Genomic DNA, 25784 nt, shown 5'->3' with positions numbered 1-25784 from the left:
TCTCACTTACCCTTCCTCTTGGCCTCTTCACTGAAGACATTTTTGGCGTCAGACAAAGACTTGCCCTCCGCTTTTCCAGCACCCCCGGCAGTGCTCAGGAGAAAAGCATGGGGAGAAGATTGCTAAATGGCCTATTTAGCGAGCGGCAGCCGGGCCGCGCACAGCCCTCCCCGAGCACTCGTTCGCCTCAGCAGCATCCCCGCGCCCTGCCCGGCGCGCGCCCGCCGCCCCCGGCCCGGCCCGGCCCCGCCGTGCGCGGACCGCCGGATCCCAACAAAGCGCGCAAAGAAACGCACAAAGCATCAAAAGGCATCAGCGCCAATATTAGCGCTGGTTAGACCCGCTCCCCGCGGAACTAGGCCAGCAGATGGTGCTACCCGTCATTATTCCATTAGGCTCCACGTTTAACCCCCGCGGGGATCGGCTTTAACCCTTCCCGCTCCCCGCCCGCAGCGCCGCCCACAGCGGCTGCTCGCTCCCTTGGAAAGCCGTGGGAACCGGGCGCTGTGCCGGGCTGGCTCCGCACCGCAACCCTGCGGCTCCAGCCCGGGGGAGGGCACGGGGGGACAGCGGCCGAATCCACCCTGGGGCCTCACAAACAGATTCTGCGCGCCAAGCTTTTTCATTTTTTTGAAATTATTATTTTTCTTGCATTTACTTCGTTACTATAAGCTGGTATTAGTGACTGTAATCATTTGCTGACAGGCTTCCCTGCTTCCTACAGAAAATGGAAGAACTGCTGGGTTTTATCCCTGTGCCCCTGCCCAGACCTGCGGGACCCTGCGGTGGAGACCTCCTCGGGACACGGCTCTCTGGTAAGCGCCTCTTCATTCCCAGGTTGGGTTAAGTGCTATTTTAAAAAAATCAGACAAGTTTTAAAACGTGTATTGTGAACATATCAAATAAAATCAAAAAGAAGATGGGGAGTTTTGCAAGGTTATCAGGAAAAAAAAAAAAACAAGCTTCTGACAGCATAGCTCCATCCTAGCAATACCCTTGATTCTCAAAAACCCACTCAAGAAGAATGAAGAAAGATTGGGACTTGATTTGGTTTTGCTCCCTATATACATATACCTTTTTTTTTGCAAGATATATGTTTTTCCATAGAAAATTTAAAATATGGCAAAGATTTTGAAATTGTCAAGATTAGTAATTACTCTAAAAGATAATTTCACTTCTACTTAAGATTAATTTCAAAATTAAGTTCCTTGTCCAGTAGAAACACTAGTGGTACCAATACTTTAAAATTTATTATTTTCTTAACAATACCACTTTAATTCAGGGATATTTCTGTAAATATGCAGCAGCATCACAAAGACAATTACTACATTTTAATTTTACTTTTGAGAACTCTAGCCAACATGTTTCTCCATTATTTTTACAGTAACTGTAGTAAATTATAGGGATTTATCATTTAGGGCTATTATTTCATATCTTAGTAAAAATGGTAAATAATCAACCATTTTACATTTTGAGATCAGCTAAACAAACAAAAAAAAATCCGAATGTACCCTTGGTATAATTTCTGTTCTAAAAGCCAAATGCTACTAAAGCCAGTACGGTTACATTGGTCTGTTCTTGAACATTCCTGGGCCAGCAAGAAACAAACAAAAAATGCTTAATAATTAAGTAGGTAATCCAGAAATGGTGGCTTTTTCGTGAATCCTTTTAGTCTCTTTCTATATATTTTATTCTTTTAAAACAAAGTTTCTTTGCTACATTTTCTCAGAGCTCAAAGCTGCTTCCCAATTTATTTCTCAACAACATTTACTACACTCTTACTGTACAACTGTGAGTATGCTAGACAAGGCTCCTCTATGTTATAATTCCTCTGCGTCTTGCTCTGTACTGTCCCTTCCGAATTCTGTCTCCTGCACTGCACAAACATTAAGCTATTTGTTAGAAATCCAAGACCATGGGGTTTGTTAAATTTTGCTTTGGCATTTCTAACCGTATGGAAATGACATTCATGAAGATGCAGGAAGGCACCAGCCAGCCATTCTAAGCCAAATAAATCTGTAATGAAACCTTCATCAAGAAAGTCACCATTGTCACAAAAAACAACACTGGAAAGCAACACAAGTGTTTTGAAATTAGAACATGAAACACAGAACGCTTGCACTACAGAGGACAAGATCTGTGTGTACTTAGCAACAAAAGCCATTTAATTCAGGAGAGCTCTTTTAGTCTGGTAATAATTTCATGATTGGAAAATACGCACAGCTATAAAATGATTGAACAATTGTAAATCATCATGCACAATGAAAACCATTTCAAAGGTTCACCAGCATCTACAAAAAAAAGGGCAAAGCCTCTCGCAAGCTGAAAATACCGCTCCCCCTGAGTGAGATGGAACACAGATAAAACATCCTAAAGAAATACATCCTCTCACCAATGGCTCACAAACCTATTCCATCTAGAATAAGAAATTTTTAACTGACAAACACATAGGAGAAGGTGGAAAGGAAAACCCTGAGGCCACCACATATTTAAAACCTGAAGATTTTATTTGGAAAAATAGGGTTGTACTTTTCACGATTGCAAAAATAATCATCCAAATATGAGCGAATGCAAAGCAATGCAATGTTGTCTTGAGTGTGCACAGAGGGAGCTCCAGGGTATGTGCTGCTGCTAATGGCTTTGCCAAGCAGCAGCGAGCGCAGGGAACAGCCTCCTGTCAGCTCCCTGCTGCTTCGTGCAGTCCTGTGGGCAGCAGGGAGATTGGCAGGAATCACCTGCAATTCACACCGCTGCTGCTGCCTGCAGGAGCCATTAGCAGCAGCAGCAGGTATGGGCCCTGGCCGTGCTCACACCGCAGAGCCGGCCCGGAAAAATACTCAGGAACAGATCACACAACAGCTGCACAATTCCCCACACATGCCCTGAGCCACAGCCAGGGGAGCATCTTTCTGGCACTGTTCAAGGGAATTTGACATGCTGTCTCACAGGAGTAGAAGGTACCCTACACACATCTGAATGATTTCCTAGTTGAACAGTGTAAAAGCAGTCAAGTTACCAGGCAATATCAAGAAGCAGAATTATGACAGCATCTTTACAATACCAGCTCTGCTGAGTAGGCTTTTCATAGAAAGGCATTTCCTCCAACACTTTGTTGTGGTTGCACAGGACATTCATTTGAAGACCTTCACTGGCATGACCGTCCTTCCCCCAGCAAGGACAAACCACCATCCTCAACACTTACACATCAGGGTTTTTTCCTCTAAGGCCTGAACCCATTTTCATTTGTGCCACAACAAATAATTCCTTTAGATCCTCTGCATATCACTACAAAAGAAGCCCCAAAGAGAAGGCAAGTTTAACACTGAAATTACTTCTGCCTCCTAGAAAACCCTCCCAAATCCTGCCTTATCTGTTCCAATAGTAAAACATGGCTTCCACTGTAAGAACACCTTTTCTACAGCAGGTATGGCCGTTCACAATAGAGCAGCATTACTTTAAATTCTGTGATTGCACAAAACCTTTCAGACTAAGTATCTCTCCAAAGCTGCATCCATTCTTGACATATTCTAGGAATGACAATGCTTTTCTCTGAGATTTTAACAGGTCACACATTTGTGATTGAATTATACAAGGCACTTTATTGTAATAATGTTTTTCACTTGTGGATCTACTGACCACTTAGATTAGCTACCACCAAGAGCTAAATTCTGACCCCAAGGAGTCCAACAACAGAAAGCTAAGGTTTACATCTGCAAAGCCTTGAGTGATTCTTTCACTCCTGCTGGTAGCAGTACACACCTGCAGGATGATGCTCAGACCAAGCACTGTCTGCCTTGAGAGCCTAACAGGTTCTTGAGTCTGCTTCAGGAAATCAATATGACCTTGACATCAACTGCATTAAAAGCAGCTAAAATTAGCCACATAGAATTTTGATCTTTATGCATTACTACATCACCTTTGTTCATGTTTATTACTAAACAAGGCATCTCTTTGTGCATGTTAAGTCACCAAAACAGTATTTATATCAGAACCATACCACAAATAAATAAATTGCAATGATCAATAGTTTGGGGACTTTGTCCAAATTAGCTTCTCATTTTTTCACATTATAATCACATGAAAATTTGAAAACTTCAGTTGCTTTTAACTCACTACAGTGAAAATTCTTCAAGTTATATCCTTTCATCATTTGAATTATAAAGTTGTATTTAGGAATGCAACTTTAAAAAACCCCCAAAGCATGAACTCAACTCAGTGATTTCTGAATTCTATATTAGCACTCTGAACTTCTTTCCTTTAGAATAGTCTGCAAAACTAAGTCGTCTCATGACTTTTAATGGTGGATTTGTAATTAAAAAGTTTATTAAAAAACCCAAAACCTCACAGCCTTGACAGAGTCCATCTGTAGAAGATGACTTATAATATCCATGTGTGTCACCCCATGTGCGTGCAGAAAGGCATCTCCTTTGCTGCATGGCAATCCCAGCAAGAGATGTAGTTTTCTTTAGACAGTAAAATGAAATTAGATTTTCATTTAATCAGACTATTTCTGCACAACTAATGGGAAGATCACCTAAATATGCAACAGGGTTTCTTTTCTCCAGAGACAACTCCCTCCAGAGTTCCCTTCTGAACTGTTTTTTATTTTCCTGTTCAACAGTTGCCCCATACCATCTGCTGGGATTGCTTCACAAAGCCAAGAGCATTGGCACATGAAGAGCTGTGGGGTTCTATCATTTTTCCATTCTCCTTGGTGCATATTTGCAACTATTAAGAGAGCCAATGAAGTATTCCAAATTGTGGCTCTTCCAATATGCTGATGATATACTTCCTTCTTTTTCTAGCTTACTGTAACCGCTAATGAATGTCTCAGTGTTTAATGGATACAGAATTTCAAGACGCACATTTATGAAACCTAACCTAAATTAAAATAGACATGCTACAGGTAGATTAATATATACACACACACCAGGTGAGAGTCTATCATTTTCATCTTCCATACTTGTTATCTCTAATGTTGGTAAATGAATGGCTAACAATTACAGCACTGTGGCCAGACAACAGTTTCTATCTGTGTAACAATCGCTTCAGAACATACATCTGTGATTTGGGATGTGAATGTGGTTTATACCTCACAAGGCATTTAGCACCATCCTTATAACCAAATTTTAAATTTCTGTGGAAATGAAAACACTAGTGGAAAGGTCAGCAACCTTAAACTAGTCATGTTTCTAAGATGAAACATGCACCTGTTGGCACGTCACACTCTCTCTACATAGGATGTTGTTTCACACTTCAATGCTACAGAACCCAATAATATCACTAATCATGTTTTGCCACTAATATAGTGAAGATACCATAGTTGTCATTAGTAGGAGCTTCTTAATCAGTGACTTGCCTTATCATTCATGGGGGGAAGATCAAGCCACATCCATGTATGCAGCTGCTAACCTGGGTGTGCTGCAGAGGCAGCAGCAGAAGTTACAGAATGAGTCTGCAGCACACATTTTGCTTCCATTTGGAAGAGATTGTTTGAAGAAAGTATTTTGGGGCTCAGTGCCAACTATAGTTAGAATCCTTTTCTGAATATTTAGTAGTGGTATGAAAACTGTGTGTAATTTGCATGGTAACTCTTAAAGGAGGCACTATGTAATGGAGCATACTCAATTGCCTGGAAATAAAAGAAATTGAGAACTTCATGTCGCTTGCTCTGCCAAGCTGCTGCATTTAATGTGTTTCAGTTTTCAGTGGCTTGGTGTTCTGTGCCCATCATGTAGCCACTTCCCTTGGGTTCCAGTCTGTAATGTAAGAGCTGTTTGAAAAATGGCAGACAATGCCAACAAACCCCACTGCCTCAGCAAAACTTCTCAGGGCTCTTTTTCCTGTGCAGGGCCAGAACACCCAGAACTTGCATTGTTCTAAGCCTGATGCAGGGCACACCCTGTGGTGCACTATGGCAGCATCACTACACCTACCATGAGAAAACCATGGGCTCCTGTCCGTGAAAAAAATGTTATCATATCCAAGGCACCTGGTGGATGCACCACTGAGTTACTAGGCTCAGACTAAATTCACAATCATGCCATACCTCTACCTCTACTTCTAGATTTTCTTCTTTAATCTAAGGGTCAAAATGGTCCAGCAGAAAACTTCTGGTTTTTTCTTGCATTATTGCCTAATCTTAACATTACAAATTTTGCAATTACTTGACTCCTTAAAAAATAGGGATGACTAAACTCTCTACTCTATAATAGGCAATTCAGGTTTCAGTTCACTGTTTGAAACAAGTCATATGTGGGCATCTGGAAAAAAGTCTGTAAAATACTTCATCAAATAGTTACAGATAAGAAAAATCAAACAGATATTTCTGTTTTAAGAAGAGTAGTCATTAGGGTTCAAAATCCCCAGGTAAAGCTCTAAAATATATTGATCCACTGTAATCTGACATCATCCAACACCTTCTTGGACAGTACAGATAAGAATTTACTTCTTCTGGAACACATACACATACATATGCCTGATTTTACAATTGGAAAAGTTTATTTAACACGTAACGCCAGATACCTTCTATCCCCAGCTTTTTTTTTTTTAAATTACCTTTTAAACTCCAGAAATAACATTAGCTGCTCTAATTTAAGGTGACAAAATCCTTTTAAATGATGATTTAAAAGTAAAATAATGAAGAATTGACTGCAGAAGTCTTCAGAACAGAAAACAACTCTTTGCAACTAATTCAAAATTAAACGGAATTTTCACAAGTTGCCACTTACCCATCCATGTTCTATATGACCACCACTTTTGTGTGCCACTGAGAAAGTTATTTTCTCATGGGTTTTTTTTTTCTTACCAACCAGAGAAGAAGACCAGAAGACAAAAACCTACCCAAACTACCTCCAAAAAGAGCATCACATGAAGAGCTTTCTTTCCCTTTAAAACCAACATCCAAGGTAGCTTCAGCATGTGTGTCCCAGTCGCACTAAAAACCAGCACAGCACATCCATCTCTGAGCAAGAAAAAGCAACAGGACTTTAATGGCTGTTGGCATTAATGGCCTTAATGGCCATCAGGATTTCAGTTACAGTGTTCCCTCTAGATTTCTCATGGAAGTGGCCTTGTAAGAACATTTTTATGATGGAAGCAAAACCCACTTTCATCCTCAGGAAGTTTACTGCTGTCAGTATTTCCCTCCACTGTCCCCCAGTTCTTCCACGCTCTCTGTTCGTTACCAGCCCAGATTCAGAAGCATTCCAGGTATGAAGGGTTCTAAACTGCCCAGCCCTCCATGGTCTATTCTTGGTACTCTTCTGCTACTTGGAGGAGTCACTGAACCTGCTCAAGGGATGAAAGGAAGGACAAGTGGGTGAGAACTCTTCAGAACCAGCAGGAAGCTGCCCACCTTTTGTCTTAGTGCCTCACTTCTGGCAAATACCTACAGAAAGGGAAGTCAGGCTTGGTCAGAGAAATAACCACACACTGAATAAAGCACAGAGGTAGCTTTTCTTCCACAGCATGCTTGAACAGCCTAATTTAACAAATTCTGCTCACATTTTATAATACATTAGATGCAATGGTAAAATACCAATTCAATTAGAATGTAAGTGAACCAGCTTATTCAAAGTATAAAGGCTACTGGAAAAACAGAAAAACGTGCTGCAATGGATCATTGTCTTGGTCAGTCCCCAGAAAACGATCCTATGATAATATTGGCGGCCGCCTTTTAAATTTTTCCTATTTTTAAAGTATGCATTTTCAGTGCTTGCTTATAGCACAACATGTTGACAAGATGACAGACGTGAAAAATAGGTATCATTTGATTAAGAGGAAAATACCAATTGTGAAAGATCTTTAAATCAAAACAGATTGCATATTCAAAAAGGCTAGCATGTCACATCTCTCTCGACAATAATTTTATTCCCTAGAAGCAGTTAAGTTTAAAAGTTTACTTAATCTTTGACTATGGCTTTTTTTTTTGTAGTATTACTCAGTATACCTTACAGAGTATCCAAAATGTTTTCAACATTCGTCATTTCAGTGAGACTGAAAAACCCAGCACTTAACACTAAAACACATATGACAGAAATTGGGAAAATTATTTTTAACATCAACAGCTGGGGAGTCACTAATATCAGTACTGACTGCACAGCATATTTCCATTTAAATCAAAGAGGGGCCATATTTCCTCCACTTCAATTCAAAACAACTTACATATTTTTTGTTTCAGCTTCAATGAACTACTTTAGCAGCTTTACATGCCAGAATCTTCAGTTCAAAAGAGTCCTGTAGCATATATGCTAACCTAATGAAACTACTTCCCTTGAATCTAGTTTTCTCAATTAAATATTCATGAACAAAATCCTTCCCCCTAGTTAAGGAGTAAAACAAGATGCCTAAAGAAAAGGAATTTATCAGAAAGGGTGATGGTTCAAAATTAAGAAATCCCAAGTCAGAGGATACTACTGGGGAACAACAGTTTGATTTCAGGGTAATGAAACCCAAAAAGCAAAAAAACCAAACCATTTTTCCCCCCAAAAGCCTCTTATAAAATTTCTATAGAAAGAACATAGCATCCAAGAGCTTCACAGTAATAACCATAAAATAAATTTTGGTAGAGATCAAACAGAAAAAGTTGCAAAAAAAGTTGCAAGACAGGTTTCGAAAAATTACTGCTATGGTTTTATTTCTAACCTCAGCTGAGTCTGACTACTAGCAAAAGTGGCAGGACTAGACCCACTGTAAAGGCCAAGGAAAGAGAAATTCTCTTTAACAGAGCTGAAGTCACCAACACAGAGCAGAGTGACAGCCTGGTTAGCAACCACAATGTGCGGCCAAGGGCACCCCAAGCACAGTCATGAGGAGCCCCTCTGTACCTCTGTCCCCAGCAAGCAAGGCTGGGTCACCAGGTCTGAAATCTAAAATCACTCAAAGCCTGTTCACATTTGCAATTAAACCACATGAAGTCAGAAAGCACACTGGGCTGGCACCAAAGAACACATCTCTCGTGTGGTGCCGGGAGGTGATCAGATTTCAAACACTACATGATTGCACATCAAAGAATCCTCCAAAGGATGATATATATATAGGAGCTACAATACAGACACATCAAAATAAATTTGCCTAATCTATTTCAAAAATTGTTCTTACTGAACTCAAAGACAGTAAGACACATGTCTGGTTTTGTCACTCAGATGTTCCTTAAATAATTTACCTGCCTTCCCTGTGACAGCTTGGGTTCTCTCACAGCTGGTTTCTGTTTTTAAGAGTTCCAAGGACCAAAATTCCTGCTACAACAAAGTTTACACATCAGGCTGAGCCATACCTAGGCCTCATGGACAACTGCTGCAATGACTTAAAGATAAAAAACAATGCACGTGTACTGCATTTTCTTATCCTTCTGAGGAATACGAATAGGTGCTGGAAGCCATAGCATGTTACAAGTCTCAAAAGGTGCAAGAAATATGCTTTTCTTGTGAGTTTGCTTGAAATACTATTAAAGAAATCTCTGCACTGTGGTGCTTATTAAAAAATAAGGTGAAACAATTCCTTTTAATATTACTTAGGATTATTTTAAAAACCTATCAGTAGGACTATTGTTTTGAAACAATATTTCAAACTAAGAAAATACACACAAATCTCAGAACCACTATATTTGCAATGGCTTCTTTAACCCTAACTTCTCTTTTCATTCCAAGATATTAAAACTAAATTGTGAGGTCATGAATAGCTCTTAAAAGAGGCCTTCCTGTAAATGTATGAAACTCATGCTGGTTTGCAATTCAATATGCTGCTTAACAGCATTATGTACACACATATGATATGCTACTAACATTGAAATTATTTTCGAATACGGGCTAACTCCTGAGCAGGCAGTATGTAAAAGATGGGAACAATTTCAGGAGATATAAATTAAAATGCTTGCCTTCACAGTAAGATATCAAGAGAACAAAAACCTCAAGTAAGTACAAATACAAGCCAAATAATCCACACAAAAGAAAACCTGCCACATTTATGAAAGAAAAAAATCAATCTCTGCTACAAATTACACAGCTTTCAAAAATGTAAGACTTGTCATCTTTTCTAGCCTAAAGCTACATTCCTAGCATCATTTATCATGCTTACTGAAATCAGCATTAGAATTCTCAGTCTCATCATCCTAAGAAACCCACTAATTTATATTTATTAGCCTTAAGAGTTCCCAAATTCAATCCACTCAACACCTGATGATAAACACTCTCTTAGAAATCTGTAACCAGGAAATTGAGCAATTTTTTAAACTGATAATAAACAAAGAAAACAATACCTCTCCAGATGCAGGAGGCTGTTTGGAAGACAGTGTTGAAAATTATTTTGATCTATCTATATATTTAGAAATAACACAATAGCTAAAAGAAACTGCAAAACCTGAGTGCACAAAACACACAGACATCTGGGCAAAAGCCACATGAGTTCCAAATGTATCAGATTCTCTAGCTTCAAAACCACACTACTGGTTAACATCTTTACAAGTTCTGCTGCTTTTTCAGTAATAACACTTCACTAACACCTCATAAAGTGTTGATTTTCTACAAAATAGAAAGATAAAATGCTGCTGTGGAAGTTTTACAGGCAATGCATGTTTGAAGCCCCTCAAAATGCAGAGTGTATGTAAACAGTGTTAGTTAAAGCAGGTTAGTGGTGCCCCTGGAGAGTCCCACTTGCACTCTTTGTATTTAAGGCTGCAGGCCCACACAGAATTATTTTGCTTGTACTGCAGAAAATATTGTTTCCCACTCCTTCCTCTCTCACAGAATCACAGAATGGCTGAGGTTGGACCTCTGGAGATCAAGCAGTTCAGCCCCCCAGGCCAGGCTGCAAAGGATGGTGTGCAGACAGTTCCTGAGCAGCAGGAGAACCAGAACCTCTCTGGGCAGCCCCTTACGGAGCTCTGTGCCTCACAGTAAAGCAGTTTTTCCTCACGTTTAGATGGAAGCTCCTGTGTTCCAGTTTGTGCCCCCTGTCCTGTCTCTGGGCACAGCTGGATGAGCCTGGCCCATGCTCCTGACAGCCTCAGGTATTTGTGTGCCCTGACAGGCTTCCCTCCACTGTGTCTATGGAACACGATGTGCAACCGAGAGAACAAAGCAGGAACTTCTGGAAAAACACCCTTGACAAAAGTGCAAGGTTTCTCTGAAGGAGTTTCCCAGTTCAGTTCATAGCCCAAACACTGCACTAACACAAGACAAAATGAAAGAATAGGAGCTTTTTTCTTAAACGGTTTTTTTCCCAATAATTTATTATAGTTTGGGCATATATTGAACTACAGCTTTAACAGCCTGTAGAATGGGTTGCTGTCCTTTAAAAGACAATTTAGCATGGATTTTGTTTTTCTCTTTTCTCTGTAATTAGGTACCACTTCTTCCACACACTAAGATTGCCCAATTTTATCTGTACTCTCACATTAATGAATTGCTTTATAGTTTTTTAGTGTTAACAAGACACCTATTTCCAAACAGTTATTTATATTATTCAACCACACTTACCCTGCATTACCATTAAAAAAATAATATCAATTAAACTTATTTTTATCAACTAGTCTCACCTTGCTATTTTACTCCTGCAATTTGACCCAACCAGAAGCCTTATTCCTATGCCTGCCATCTGTTAACTACTTTTTACAAAAAGGCTTCTCTTTTGGCACATTTCAAAGACAATTATAGTAATTTAATGAGTGTGCAATTATGTCAAGAAAAAATATATTATTATATTATGGCAATCATTAAAACAGCAAGTGTTTAATTTTAAAGAGGAAACATACACAAAGAATTGGACAGCCTAATTATTTGACAAGTGATGAAGGTTAAGAGAGACCTTCTCAGGAAAGGTTTAAGAAGAGCATTTGTGACAGCAAAAAGATCCAAAAAATTGTGAAAAAAAAATTAATTCTACCCAACAGAAATAACTGAGAAACTTGTAAAGCATTTAAAACTGTAAAACAGATACTCTGGCACATTTTCAGTGTTCTGAAAAGCCCAGTAATTTTTGTCTTTCCCTTACTACAGTTTTATTCTGAAAGCCAAAACAGGGAATATGAAAATAGTGACAATAAAAATTACACTCATCAGTAAATGTGTTACAAATTTATCTCACAAACATGTACTTTCTTTCCCCAGCCTATGCAATTTGCAATTTAAAAAAATAAAAAGTATAAAAGATTTATATAAAACATATATAATATATACAAAAGCAAGTGCTTCATACACATTCAATTATAAATAAAGCTATCAAAACATTGCTCTTTTAATGATTAATATGTTATTGGCAAAAAGCCATAGATTAATAATGAAAACATTGTATTATATACAGCTATAATTTAGAACTTCATTCCAGGAACTGCACTACTTAGGCTCAGAGATGCTGCTCTGCTCTTTTCATTAACTCTGGGCATTTGACACAGCTTTGCCATATTCACTCCCACCTGCTTGTGCAGGTCTTGCTCAACTCACAGAAATAAAGCAGAAAACCTGCACGATATTGCACAAAGGTGGTCAGGGGAGAGTTTGTTTTCATTACTTCAGCATATATGATAAACTCAATAGGTGCTGGGAATTCTGCTGCCTCACTGTGATACAGGATTGAAGTTCCTATGAGAAAGGTAAAAAATGGTCTCAAGGCACAGAAAACTAAATCCAGTGCATACAACTTGTGGAAATGCTTAAAAAACTTCATATAAAGATTTACATTTGTTAATATGATGTCACCCATAGAGTTGACCCTAATTAAAGGAACAATGTAAATACAGTGGATTTGCTTAATGGGAGTATACCAACATAATTCAACTTTAGGAAATAATCCATGTTAGGGGTATGAAGGTTTTTTACATGGCAAAATTACAAGGTATGATTTGTAATGAACCCAAATGCTTACTGGAACAGATGTCTAGATTTCTAATCATAGAATCATTACAGCTGGAAAAGACTCCCAAAATCACTAAGTCCAACTTTTGACTTTCTGCAAAGATGTGAGCTGATGCAAAGTAGGACAGATTTTGAGATGTGTATTTTGTTATGCTCAGTCTCACTGAATATTGCACTGCTTCCCAAGTCACATGCATATAGCAGTACCATAATTTTAAAATCTTGTATTTTACCAACATTTAGGAGCCATAACCTATAAACTTACTATGCAAAATCACCAGTCTCTTCTACAGAGAAGTTCTATATAATATGATCAATTCCTTAATTTAAAATGATCTTTTTTCCAGGCTTACTTAAAATTAAACGATACAGAATATAAGAAATACATTCTAATACTACACTATATCTACACAATATAGTGTATACATATATATGTATATATACACACAAATCCTGTCCCCTTTACTTTGATCCATCTTCCATAACTGTTATATATAAAGTAGCTTTCTGGTCTTAGATCTCGCAGTTAGCCAAGAAAGCACATCACTGCTTACTACGTGTTTCTCTCACAAGAAATTCACAGTCCACAATTATATATACAAGTAGAACAGCAACCAGGAGCAGGATAAGAGTTTTACAAGTGGAGTAATCCAAGGGATACATGTCTACAATGAATTTACAATTGTTATAAAAGTGCCATCTGATACCACAGTCAGACATGAACAGCCTGTGACAATTCAGGACATCTCAGCAGCACATAAATCTGGGCTTGGATCTGGTGAGAGTTAATTCTCTCTCTGATGATAAGTTCATATATGAGGTTATGGCACTCTGATATATACAACACCACCCAAGCAATCATCTACGAGGTTCAGACTTTGCCAAACTTTGGACAAGGGCGAGACAAATCCTTTCAAAAAAATTAGTGTCATCTGTTTCTATAAAAGAAGTGGTAGGACAGCTCAGGCTTGCAGGCATAAAAACACTTGCATGTTTCAAGTCAGTTTTCACACAAATTCATGAACACACTGAATTGTCAGGTTAGACGCCAAACTTTTAGTCACAAAAAGGAAAAAAATAATTACGTGATTTAAGAACTAAGACTTACCATCTCATCCTACAGCAGTTCATATTATTAATGAAATACTATTTTTCACCAGTATATTTTTCATTTTCACATTATTTTTAATCTCAATTCCTCTGCTTTCATGTGTGCAGCCAGAAGACATTAGAACGCTTCTTACAAAATAACATACACAGTGAGACAGCTGTAATCTTCTCTAAGGACAGTTTATATTTAAGATTATCTTTCCAAAAGTTTATACTTCACATTATTTTTCCAACAGTTTATACTTCACATTATCTTTTCAACTTCCTTTTTGTTCTAAAGATGTAAAACAATGTTGAAGCCTTTTTTTATCCTTCTGAAAAGCGAATAGATTATTTAGCCTTAGCAAACTCAAACCAGTTTTAAGTGGAGTTAAAGGATCAGAAGTCTTGTATTAGTCAAAGCTAAGGCTACAGGAGTCTTCAGCATTTCTTTCACTTTACTTTCTGTTCTCAAACTAACTCTGATGAAAAATGCATGATGTAAAATTAAGGGTGCAATTTATTTACAATTCTGATCTAATTACCGCAGAAAGCATATTAGCACCATAAGACAGTCTTTTTAATTCTGCAGCATTATTACACCAAACAGATTGTATTAATTTTTAAATTAATTTCTATCAAAAGAATAACCATACAAGTAAAAATGTTATGAGTATGCTTGCTCTCAAATACTGAAACAAGTATTTAATGTTCTTCCTTAATTTAAATAACTCCACTCTAACTACAGTTAAAGATCTTTAGGTATTAGAACAGACCCAATATCAGACAACCACAGTTCACTAACTATTTCATAAAATAAAGTTATTTTTTCTGAGAAAACATCAACCATTATCAAACTGAAACTGTTGAAAAAAACCCCTAAATTCACTAGTAATTGTTTCTTCAATATGTACTAAAGCCAGTATGAAACACTGTCTTGTTAAAAAATGAAAAGCTCACCTTAACTATAACATATGAAACTTGTCAAAATTCCTTCCCAACTGACTCATACCTTAAGACAACCAGTTTCAGGAAGATCAAAATTCCTTACTCCTTCTACCCTTTTCCTCCCTGGTTAAACTGCACTCATTTGTAAAAAACTCTGACAGAACCAACTCACCTTGAACTTGAAATTCTAAAAACAGATCAAAGAATAGAAGTGAGAATTACAACTCAAGCCCCTCTTAGAATTGTAGTCAGTCAAAAGACAGATCTGAAACACTTCAGTAATTGCCATACTATTCATACTCCACACTCCACTGGTTTAAAGAGGCTTCTGCATTGTTGGCTTCTGTCAGTCCCCCATCTGTACATTCCTCAACAGTTTGACAGCTACCAGTTCACAACCAGTTGCTGAAGGAAACATTGAACATCTGTCTGACCAGATAAACTCAAGGTCAGAATCCAATTTATACAATTTATTGCACACTCCAAAATAATAAAAACCAAACCAAGCAGTTTTATAACTATCTGGTTGCTGGCTGTTTCATTTTGAAGAGGAAAAACATTAAAATTTTAAATACTGCGAAGTTGCTTTGTTTTCACACCGCGATAAAAACAAAACCAAACCCCTAAACTTTAAAGGCTGTCCACAGATCTCAGAACTTTCCCTCTATTCCTTGTTACAAAGCACAGTGCTAAAACTGCTGTCAGTGAGATCGAAGCAAGTCTGAAAAGGTTCTGACAAATAAAATACAAACGTCACAGCACCAGAAATTGTTATTAGACTTGCTTTTCATTGCCTTGCTTATATCCCACATGCTCCTCAAAAATTATGCTAATGCCTGTGTTTCTCACCACCTCCACCTTTCCTGGAATCCATTTCCTCTTCACCCAGCACCCCAAGTATGCTCAGAGCAAGAGCCAATAACCCGAGAGCCTCCAGCCCCCTGTTCCAAGCCCTGGTGCTGCTGCCTGGCAGGGAATGGGGCACTGCACACACACGCTCAGGATCACTTTAGTGGCTGCTTGGGTGCACCCTCTTTTGGTTTTTTTTAGGCAGGGAAGGGGAAAGAAAGGAAATGTTTATCAAAACCAACAGATTGCATCAACTGCATCATTCAGTTAATCAAGCTCATCTCAACCGCACTGCTGGATATCCGTGTTCCATTAACATCACACCACAATTCACAGAAAAAGTTTCACTGGTAAGAATTGACAATTACATGCTCCATAAACATAAGCAGAAGTTGTAATGGAGAAGCAATCTACTGAACCAAGACCAAAGATTAGGCGTGTTAGGCCCTTATCTCTACGCTAATGATCTAAAATTAACAGTGGGGGAAAAGAAAAATGCTACATTGTCTCCTTCACAGGCCTGTATCCTACAAACAAAGTAGAAGCAAAAGTCAGTAGTTAAGGTCCTTGCCTTCCCTATATTTTTCTCCTTTGCCAGAAAGACAGCATTCTGTATTCTCAGGCAGAGAAAATATTAGCAAGAATACAGAAGCAACAGTTACTAAAACCTTTTTGAAGCTGTCTGCTTTAAATGTGTATGTTTGATGTCAAGAGTTGCTTCCGTTTTGAAATGCACAGATTGAAAATTAGAAAACAATTTTCATGTCATCTTGTCCTCCTGAGAGAGGACTTGAATACTTGCAGTAGATGTGCATGTTATACTAAAACAACTGCTGCGCTTTTTGGTTTAGCCAAAAGTAACAAAATCCAGCATATACACAGTTTTTTATACGTGTTCTATTATTATTGATCACATCAAAACCAAGAATAATAAGTGTGTATTTTTAGGCAATGAGCATGAGCACGAAGACACAAAGCAAAGGACAGACCAACAACATAACCACTGCAATTCTTGCAGGAAATCAGCCACACAAACCTTACCAAAGGTCTTAAAAACATGTTTCTTGGAAGTACTTTTCAAGACAATAAGCCATTATATTCACACCAAAATCATAAACCAGTAAATTTTCTCTGCTGTACTTCAGAAATACAAGCAGCAGAAGGAGCAACACCATTTTATCTGAATAAGGTGATGTAGTTCTGCTTTCTGCTGTGACAGGAAAACAACAGGAGAAAGCAGTGTCTGCATCAACTGGTCAGGGTTTTTCTCCTCCTAAACTAGATTTCTTCAGGGTCAAATAACAGCTCAGAGACTTCAGTTATCATGCTTTGACTCAAGCACCAGTCACTATTATTCACTTTGCCCAATCAACCAAACCAGACAGTTCAAACCCCCAGTCCCCAAATGCACACGTACCTGTCCTTGTAAGGCCGCACGACTTCTGCCCTGCGGGTGCTGATTGGACACTGACGAATGCCAAGCGTGGGTCTGAGTTTGGGACGGTGGCCGGACGAGTTCCGATGACGGCGTCACTTGCTGTGGGCTTATGTGGTGTTCTAGGTCATGCTCTAAAACATGGCTTGTGCTATCCTGAACAAACGCAGAGTCATCAAACTGTGGCAGAAGGTCTTCCTGCAGGAGGTCATCCGGGTCAAGTCCTGTGAATGGTTCACTGTGAGTCTCCACTTGATTAAGTAAGTTGTCATCTAAAGATGTAAAACCGTTGCTTTCAATAGGGTCAGTGAAATGGCTTATCTGAGAAGCAGAACTAGTGGAAGCTGAAAAATTAATATTCACAGGAGAGAGTTTCGAACTACTAAAGTTGCCCTGAGGATGCGCAGAATGCAACATTTGAAAAGTACTTGAATTCAAAGGTGTGTTAGGATTCAACATGTGCTCGGTTGTTTCTTGCTTGGTCCCTGTTTGAGATGTAAAGGCATCGCTTCCAGTGAAGTCAGAGATAGAGTGGGTCTGCTGGCTAGTAGAAAGAGCTGCTGTAGGCTGAAGAAGGCTGGTAGGAGAAATGTGGTTATTAGAGTAGGAATACGGAGATGAAAATTGTTGACTATTACTGACAGAACATGGAGTAATAGTTGGGGACTGTCCATCAAAATTTCCTTCTTGATTCCCACAAAAATGTATTGAAGCACTTGCAGTTTGAGAAAACTGTTGAACAGACAGAGGCTGCTGTGAAGTCGATGGATTAGAGACTGAAGGTGGGTGGTTAACACTGACTCTGAGGGAAGTAGACACGTTAACTTCCATGAAGTCTTTTGGCTGACTCAGAGCATCCTGCCCCGTGTTGTTCCTGCTCTGCTGCGGCCGTAGCGAGGCACACTGATGCTGTGGTTCATTAGCCTGAAATAAGGCAAAGTCATGGTGTGCTACAAAGCTTTTGTTTTGCTGCATAGACTGAGAATGTCCTTGGTGAAATGGGGACCCATTTTGATTCGAAACAGTTGTGGCAGTTTGATGACCCCACATAGGACTACCATCAGCCACATCTGGAAACATCCCATTGGACTGGTTCTGCGGATGAACTGGTGAACAATTGAATTGAGAGTGTGGTGATAAGACATTGTCAGCTGAGCTATTAAAAGACTGATTTACTGAGTGAAGCTTCAGTGAATCATACTGATTCAGCTGATCAAACTCACTCATCTTTTGTTGATTTTGAGCATCTTGCACATGGTTCAGTGAGTCTATGTGCAAAGGTTCAAATTCTGCACCCAAATTCAATTCATCAACAAGTGAAACAGGTCCAGGTTGAACAAAGGCATCGTCTGACAAACCTTCTAAGGTCTCACTAAAAAGATTGGCATCATCAAAAAAATCCATCATAGGATCAGTCATCTTGAGAGGTCTGTTCTGCTTTTGCTCTCAACTCCAAATGGAGTCAATTTTGTCTCTCTGCAGTGAACAGAAACAAATGACATCCAGCGGTCACCACCTTATCCAAGGCATGCCAACAGCCATTAGTGCTTCTGATGGAAAATTTGTCTTCAGGTGTTAAAGCATCCTGAGGGAGAAGAGTGAGGGGAAAAAAAAAAAAAAGAAGGAAAAATTTAATTACTCTCCTCATCCTTCCTTCCCCTTCCCAACACTTTTAAGGGTATCTGATACTTTGTTCTTAACTTTAGCTAAACCACTAATCAAGTAAGTTGTTTTTGCCTATCCGATGCCCTGTGCAGGGTTTGTAATTTTCGTCCCTTATAAAATATGTTTTAAATGTAATGGTTTCAATTGTTTTACTCACTCAAAGCACAGTTTTAGATTCTCCTTGGTCATATTCATTAAAACCACCAAATTGCACTAGAAGTGGGTTTTAGTGCTCCAGTATTAGAATTTGTTTCTAGCAAAGAAATCATGTACTACACAAGATGTAGGTAATAATTCTGTATGTTTAAACAAAGAAACTTGAAAGGTTATAAACTACATTTAAGTCAAAGCTTAATTTCATTAGGAAAAACTGGGATACTGTGTTTCTTCTATTTAAGTTGCATTATGGAAGTCCCTGAGAAACTATTTTATTGGACTTCAGACGTAACACTCTTCTTAAAAGGAAAGACAAGAATTACTATAGTGATACAAAGAAAATACAAAAACAGCAAGCTTTGGTTCAAAGGAGTTTGCACACCTAGTTTTGAAACATTTAAAACTATTTATTCATAGTATCACTGAATGATCACCAATTGATTTGCAGTGAGGGATTTAAGGAGAGTTGAAAAGCATGGTTAATTTAACTTTAGCCTAAAAACTCCCACATCTATAGTGTAATCAAACAGAATGGGAAATGACTGAAAATGTGTGTCTGTGATAATGTACCTTCCCAGTAGAATAGGGAAGCAGTCACTTTAAATGAGCACCTTCATGGAATAATCATTCCTTTATCCTGTCAATACATATGAGTAATCAAATTTTTAAAAAAAGGGGAAAAAAACCAGCCACAACTTTTAATTCCTGACCCTCCTATTAAAGCTCACCTTCAATTGCAATTCCTCATTAATGAATTTTCCTAAGAATAAAATGAGTATAGCATCCTTCCAGAAATGAACACCCAGTAAATCTGAAATATTCTCTGATGGAAAAGGTTCATGCTGAACCTATTAATCCCAAAGTACTTCTTGGCAAGCTGATGAAAACCCATTCTGCATATAGTCCTAGGCCACTGAGGGTGATGTGACCATAGTCAGAATAAAGCCGGACTTAAATTCACAAACCTCCTTTAGGGTTTGAGTAGATGAGACTTCTTGTGTGTATGGAGAAAGGACAGATGGACCCTGTGCCATCCTGAGAGACACCGATCAGGTATGGATTGGTGTGAGTGTCAGTGAGGAGGAGAACAAGCATGATAAAAAAGAAGTGACAGAAGCCTAGGGAGATGACAGCTCAGCACAGCAAAGCTGCTGTGGATCCCAGATTATACATGTGCAAGTTACTGCCTAAACTTGGGATCTCCTAAAGTCCCAAGATAAAGAAAGCATTAACATCAATTAGACCTCATTGTCTTCTAACACTGATTAAGTTGCCTACTTATGATTAAAAGCAACATAATGATGACTATCCAGTAAGGAACACCTTCCAATAGATGACAAACAAACAGCAGGATCCAGGTAGAAGGTCTGGCACGGTTTATAACATTGTTAATATAGTGATAACTCATCCTAGTTTATCTCAACAGAAAAGATAAGTCAAGAGAGAGCTATTATAGCTCTCTTTAGCTTCTCTAAGAAGAAAACCAAGTCAAATTAAGTACAAGGAAAAGAAAGTCACAGACACAGAACAAATGTAATTCAAGAAACCCCACCTGAGGAAAGATAAGATGGAAATTATGGTAGCCATGGGTAAAATGTTGTGTTCTGGGCTATGAAGGACTACTGATAAAAATCTCAAATTTGAAGCCTGTATCAATAAGTTTACATACTGAGTCTGATCAATTTCTGCTAACAGGAAAAAACAGAGGGGGAAAAAAGAGATATTTCTTCCATCTTTAGCAATATAGATACCAAGGATGTATAATCATTAACTAGTATACATGCTCTTAACTATAGAAGCCTAGAACTACTAAAAGAACCCTGTATTAGAAGTTACATACACCAGACAATCTCTTCGTGTTCTACTGACAGTGTCCCTTTACAGCAAGGAAATGGAGAAAAGCTTGCAGAACAGCTGGAATTGCTGCAGCACACTCAGAGCTGGCCTCACAGAAATTTAGTTCTTGGCTCAAAAACCAAAAAACACTTTCCATCTTTGTTTTTCCTACTTCCTTTCAGTGTAAGGAAAACAAGAGGAAATCATGAACAAATAATACGAATGCTCCTTCTAAAATGAAGAGGTTGTATAACACAAATAAATCTTAGCAGGTATAAATAGGAAATATAACCTGAAGATGTCAGCTTCTCTTAAAGGATCCAAGCAAGCTGGATAGCACAGATGGATTTCCAAACTGAGAAATCTGAAGGCTAGATACACGAGAAACCTCTCCCAGCTAATTTAGATCAAAATTAATTTATTATGAAGAAAGCTTCTATGTAAAGTGGAGATTGTGTAGCAACAAAACCTGCCCCCAAAATAATCGCACCAACCAACCACCCAAACCTCTCCTGGAAAGAATACTACTATAGATAGCCTGAACACAAGTCTGTTGCAAAGAGATTTGGGGTTTTGACCAGATCAATACTTTTACCCATAGTCTTCAAGGAAACTTCATGTCTGTCTTATACCAGAAGAAAAGGAAAACAAGATCTGTTTTACAGATCAAAATACAAATACATCAAAAAAACTGAACTCATACAAAAACATAAGATATCAAATTTCACTCTGAAAACATGAAGTGGGGGTAGCAGTAAAAGGAATATAATAAATTCTGATGTGTTAAATTTCATTCTGTATTTATTTCATGGCATCTTTGACTATTTTTGCTGGAGTGACAACAGAAAACAAGCTACTCTAGTTAAAAGCAAATAAATCAGGTGGAGCTTAAGCATGAAACCCACACTTTCAGACTTTGATACACGAGGTAGCACTGATCCACATGACTGATGTGTGACAGTACCAAAGATAAGAGAAATCAGTGACTTTGGTGGACATTTTTCTCAAAAGAAGTTGAAACCATGGCTATCAGAAAAATAGCAGAAGCGGTCTCAGAGAAAAGCTAGGGACAAGTTAGCAACCATAAGGAATTAAAACATGTCATAAAAGCATGACATAACAGAAATCCAGACTATGGGAAAAGGACACAGAGAGTCATAGTTAAGGAAGAGTTTCACATTATATGCTTGCAAAGCATTTAGTTTTGGGGATTTTTTAGGGAAGCAATGCAACCAGGCATAACAAACAAGAGGTCTGCTAGAGACTGAAAAAATCACTGTATTTGCTAAATTCTATGTAACATGCAACAGCATGACAGCTTTGTGGCTTGCTGTGATTTGTCCATCTATTAGCAGCTGGAATACTGCATCAAAAGAGGTGCATGGTAAAACACAGACACTCAGAAAATGGATCACTTCTGCACACTATTTAGAAATGAGACATCCCCTTCCTAATATTAAAAGACAATTACACTATCATTACTTGTCAGATTTTAACCAAAGCTTTGGCCAAGTTCAAAAAGCTGAGTTAATTAAATAACACAGAAGTTAGTTCCTGCTGATACGCCAATATAAATGATATTCTATCATAGATTTAAAGATCAATGTACATGTTAAATTTAAAAGGCACAGAGGGACATCATTTCCTCAAAATCCCAGTAATATAGAAGAATAAAATAGAACATTTAGTAGATATAAACTCTTTTATTCTCTAACAGAAAGGACTGTTTGTACTAGAGTGCCATGGTATCGGTATCTATAGCTAAATGTGGATTGAAAAGATGCATTTTCTTATTGTTATCACTAAAATTTGGATAAAACTTGGTTGGGTAGCCTGATTGGGGAGCCCAAATAAAAAGCCATACATCCAATTGTATATATACATAGGCATTATTTTAGATTAAAATTACTTTTCATTGGTATGCATTTCTAATTATTTTTGAGTAATGAGCCATCCCATTAGTACAATCATACCCTCAACATACGGGTTTTGTTTAGAATTCTCTTTCTGCTACAGAGTTTAAAGACATCATGCTAAATAGTCAAAAGATCACTCAAGTATCTTCAATTTTAATTCGAAGATTATGAAGATTTGAAACATATGGGCTTAAAGTACGTTCCCAGAACTGAGTTCCAGTCCATGGCTACAGTTCCAGCTCCAAGTAAGAGCACAGAACTGGAGCACCCTGGCTTGTGAGTGCTTGTGAGACTGATCCCAGCAGTCTGTTCCCATACCTACCCTGACCCTGCTTAACCAAACACCCCAGGTAACTGCTTCCCTTCCCCTGCTCCCCAGACATGCACAAACCCTTCCTCCACCTCTTCTCCTTTCGTGCAAGTAGCCTCTGGGAAATAAATATAACAAACGTAAATAAGAAAAAAAAGGCTATATCAGTAACTATCTATTTTTAAAGGTTGTTCATCGAATTTCAAGTCAGCCAGCAATACAAACAACTTTTTACTTGGGAAGAAAATCCATCTTCCAATGCAACTGAAGGCAAATTTCTACCATTCTCAACCATGTCTGCCTTCACTGTGAATGGGACAGTGAAGACAATTCCTGAATGAGAACAGCTTTGCTTGGGCTGAATAGAGCAAAACCAGCCCAAAGATAAAGTCACAGAATAATTTCACAGAACTCTGCATACACCAACATGGTATCAAAAAGCCCCATACCAATGCTTAAGCTACTTACTGTACTTCATTAAGAGATCCATGCTAACATTAATTTTTAACTCAAGGTGAATTTATGAAGCCTCAAAATATTTCAGTAAGCTGTACTTAATATATGTAATATAATAAGTATATACTTATATATGGAGAGATAATAACAACAAATTCTGTAATGCATGAAGTAAACTTAGCTGTTTTCTTCAGAGACCTACAAAAAATTAAAAATACCAGTAGCTTTTCGAAAAAAATCATATTTTCTATAGTCTTTTGTGGTTGTTTTCCTTTCCTATTGTTTTGAAGTGCAGGTGTGTATAATACCACAAAGTTTCTTCAGACTAAGTAAGGTTGATGTTATTGAGAAGAAGTGTTGTTTGTTTTGATGGCACAAAATTCAGACCCTTTGCTTTGGTTGCATTCCAAGTTGGAATCACTTTCTTTCCAAAACTCCAAATTCACAATATGTATGGCAAAATGCACAATTGAAGCCCACAGAGCTATATACATATCAAAAAATGACTCTCAAATCACAGAACAGTTTATAAATTCTTTACCTATATACCAGTGTTTCTCTGTCTGTAATACTAAGAGTTAGTGATTTAATTAGAGCATTAATATTTAGATATATGAATTCCAAAGTTTAGTAATTAGCTTGGGTTAAAATTAAGAGCTAGCACAGGCACCTAATGAACCCTATACCATAAAAGTTCCTGATAAACCTTTAAGACAAAAATGAGTTGCTGAAATCTTCTAAATTAAATTATATCACAAGATGATTAAGAAAATAACCCGAGTCAAAATAAAAAATATTCTTACCCATGAATATAGAACACATCTCTTTAATGAAGAATTAAACTCAGAGGTGTGTTTTAAATCCAGATGGATACCTCATCATCAGAGACCTGAAAATGAAGCATGTTAAACAAGTCACACAATAACCAACTTCAGGTGTGTAAATTCAAATGCAATACCTGAAACTGAAAAGCTCACTAGATACCATCAAACAAGAACACCAGAATTAATACACAATCACTAGTAGCTATGATTTTGTAAGTGTCTGGTAAATGTTATTTTGTAGGACTGCTAAAAATAACGCAAGTCTACAAAGCCCTTCGGATGAAGGGTAGTTTGTGCCACAACACCAAAAGGTTTATGCTAACTTTAAGGCAGGATGTAAGTACTCAAAACCAACAATAGCATAAAGAAGTTTGGAGGTTTTGAACCTGTCAGTCTGAGAAGCCCTGTACGTGTCTTTTACCAGCAGTGAGCTGCTCCACACTGACAGTGGGCTTCAGTGGGAACTGACACTGCCTTTCGGGGAGAGAATACCTGCGTGACAGTTTGATCCTGTTCCTTGCCTTGCCTGTAGGTAGAGAAGCTCAATTTCAAGAGGTTCTCTTTTAAGCTGAAAGAGGCTACAAAACATTACAAAGTATAAGGGAAAATGTGCATGGGGAGGTTCTAGGTGTAAAAGCCTCAGAGCACACAAAACTACCCTCTAACATTGAAAGACAGAAAGTTTGTATATGATCCAATATTCTACATCAGTGTCTTTTTCCATTTCAAAAATAGTTATTGAGTCCAAGGCAACAAACATCCTCCAATCCCAATACAAAGATTCCTCTCTTCCTAAATACAGCTAAATGCTACCCTAAGTTCTTGGCTATCTAAAACAGCTGTGTATCCTGGATTGTTCTTGAATCCTCAAAATAAACAGAAAAAACCGATGTTTCTTACTCTTTAGAACAGTGTCCACTTGCTTGAACAGATTCCAATACAGAGACAATTTTGGAATACTTAAAGGTTTGAAGAATCCTACATTGAAAGGAAGAAAAAAATCCCATATGTAACTAGATATACATTCACCAAGTCTGCAATACAGTACTGTAAATGTGAAATATAAAAAATACTTCTGACAGCAGAATACTAATGGCTATATTGAGTACCAAAGAGAAATCCACACAAAAGGAACACAGAGCTTTTATAAGCTTCAAAATGGGGTGTATTTCCACAGATTCTAACATAAGATATATTGCATGTGAACTTTTAAATACACATATATACATATGTATGTATCTATAAGTGTGATATGGTAAATTATTCTGTAAAGATCCTTTCTTTGGGAGGAAGTGTTAATGCTTGCTTTTAAATCTTGAATTGGTAAAATTAACTGATAAACAATACAAGTTACACTTTATTAAACAGAACCAGAACTACATTTGTTTTAAGCATGCCTTGATCCATACTGAACTATATTACAAAGTTCTAAAAAATATCTTTCACAGT

The 25784-nt window shown here is 38.0% G+C and overlaps 1 protein-coding gene across 4 annotated transcripts in view; it reads right to left on the bottom strand.

Annotated features, from left to right (window-relative positions):
• CHD9 (chromodomain helicase DNA binding protein 9) overlaps positions 1-25285 on the bottom strand; it is a 77967-nt gene extending 52682 nt beyond the window's left edge. For 2 of the 4 annotated variants that reach the window (XM_063410433.1, XM_063410432.1), the window contains exon 1: positions 17155-18983. In XM_063410433.1, coding sequence (XP_063266503.1) covers positions 17155-18591 — 1437 coding nt within the window. In that variant the 5' untranslated portion in view covers positions 18592-18983. Of the gene's footprint in view, positions 1-10; positions 186-17154; positions 18984-24314; positions 24401-25235 lie in introns of those variants that run through there. The other 2 variants (XM_063410431.1, XM_063410434.1) reach the window with 2 other exon arrangements.
• Positions 25286-25784: the final 499 nt, after the last annotated feature.

This window comes from Prinia subflava, chromosome 13, assembly GCF_021018805.1.
Source record: "Prinia subflava isolate CZ2003 ecotype Zambia chromosome 13, Cam_Psub_1.2, whole genome shotgun sequence".
Lineage (NCBI taxonomy): Eukaryota > Metazoa > Chordata > Aves > Passeriformes > Cisticolidae > Prinia > Prinia subflava.
The sequence above is the reverse complement of the archived record's forward strand: the minus strand, read 5'-3'. Positions and strand labels throughout refer to the sequence as shown.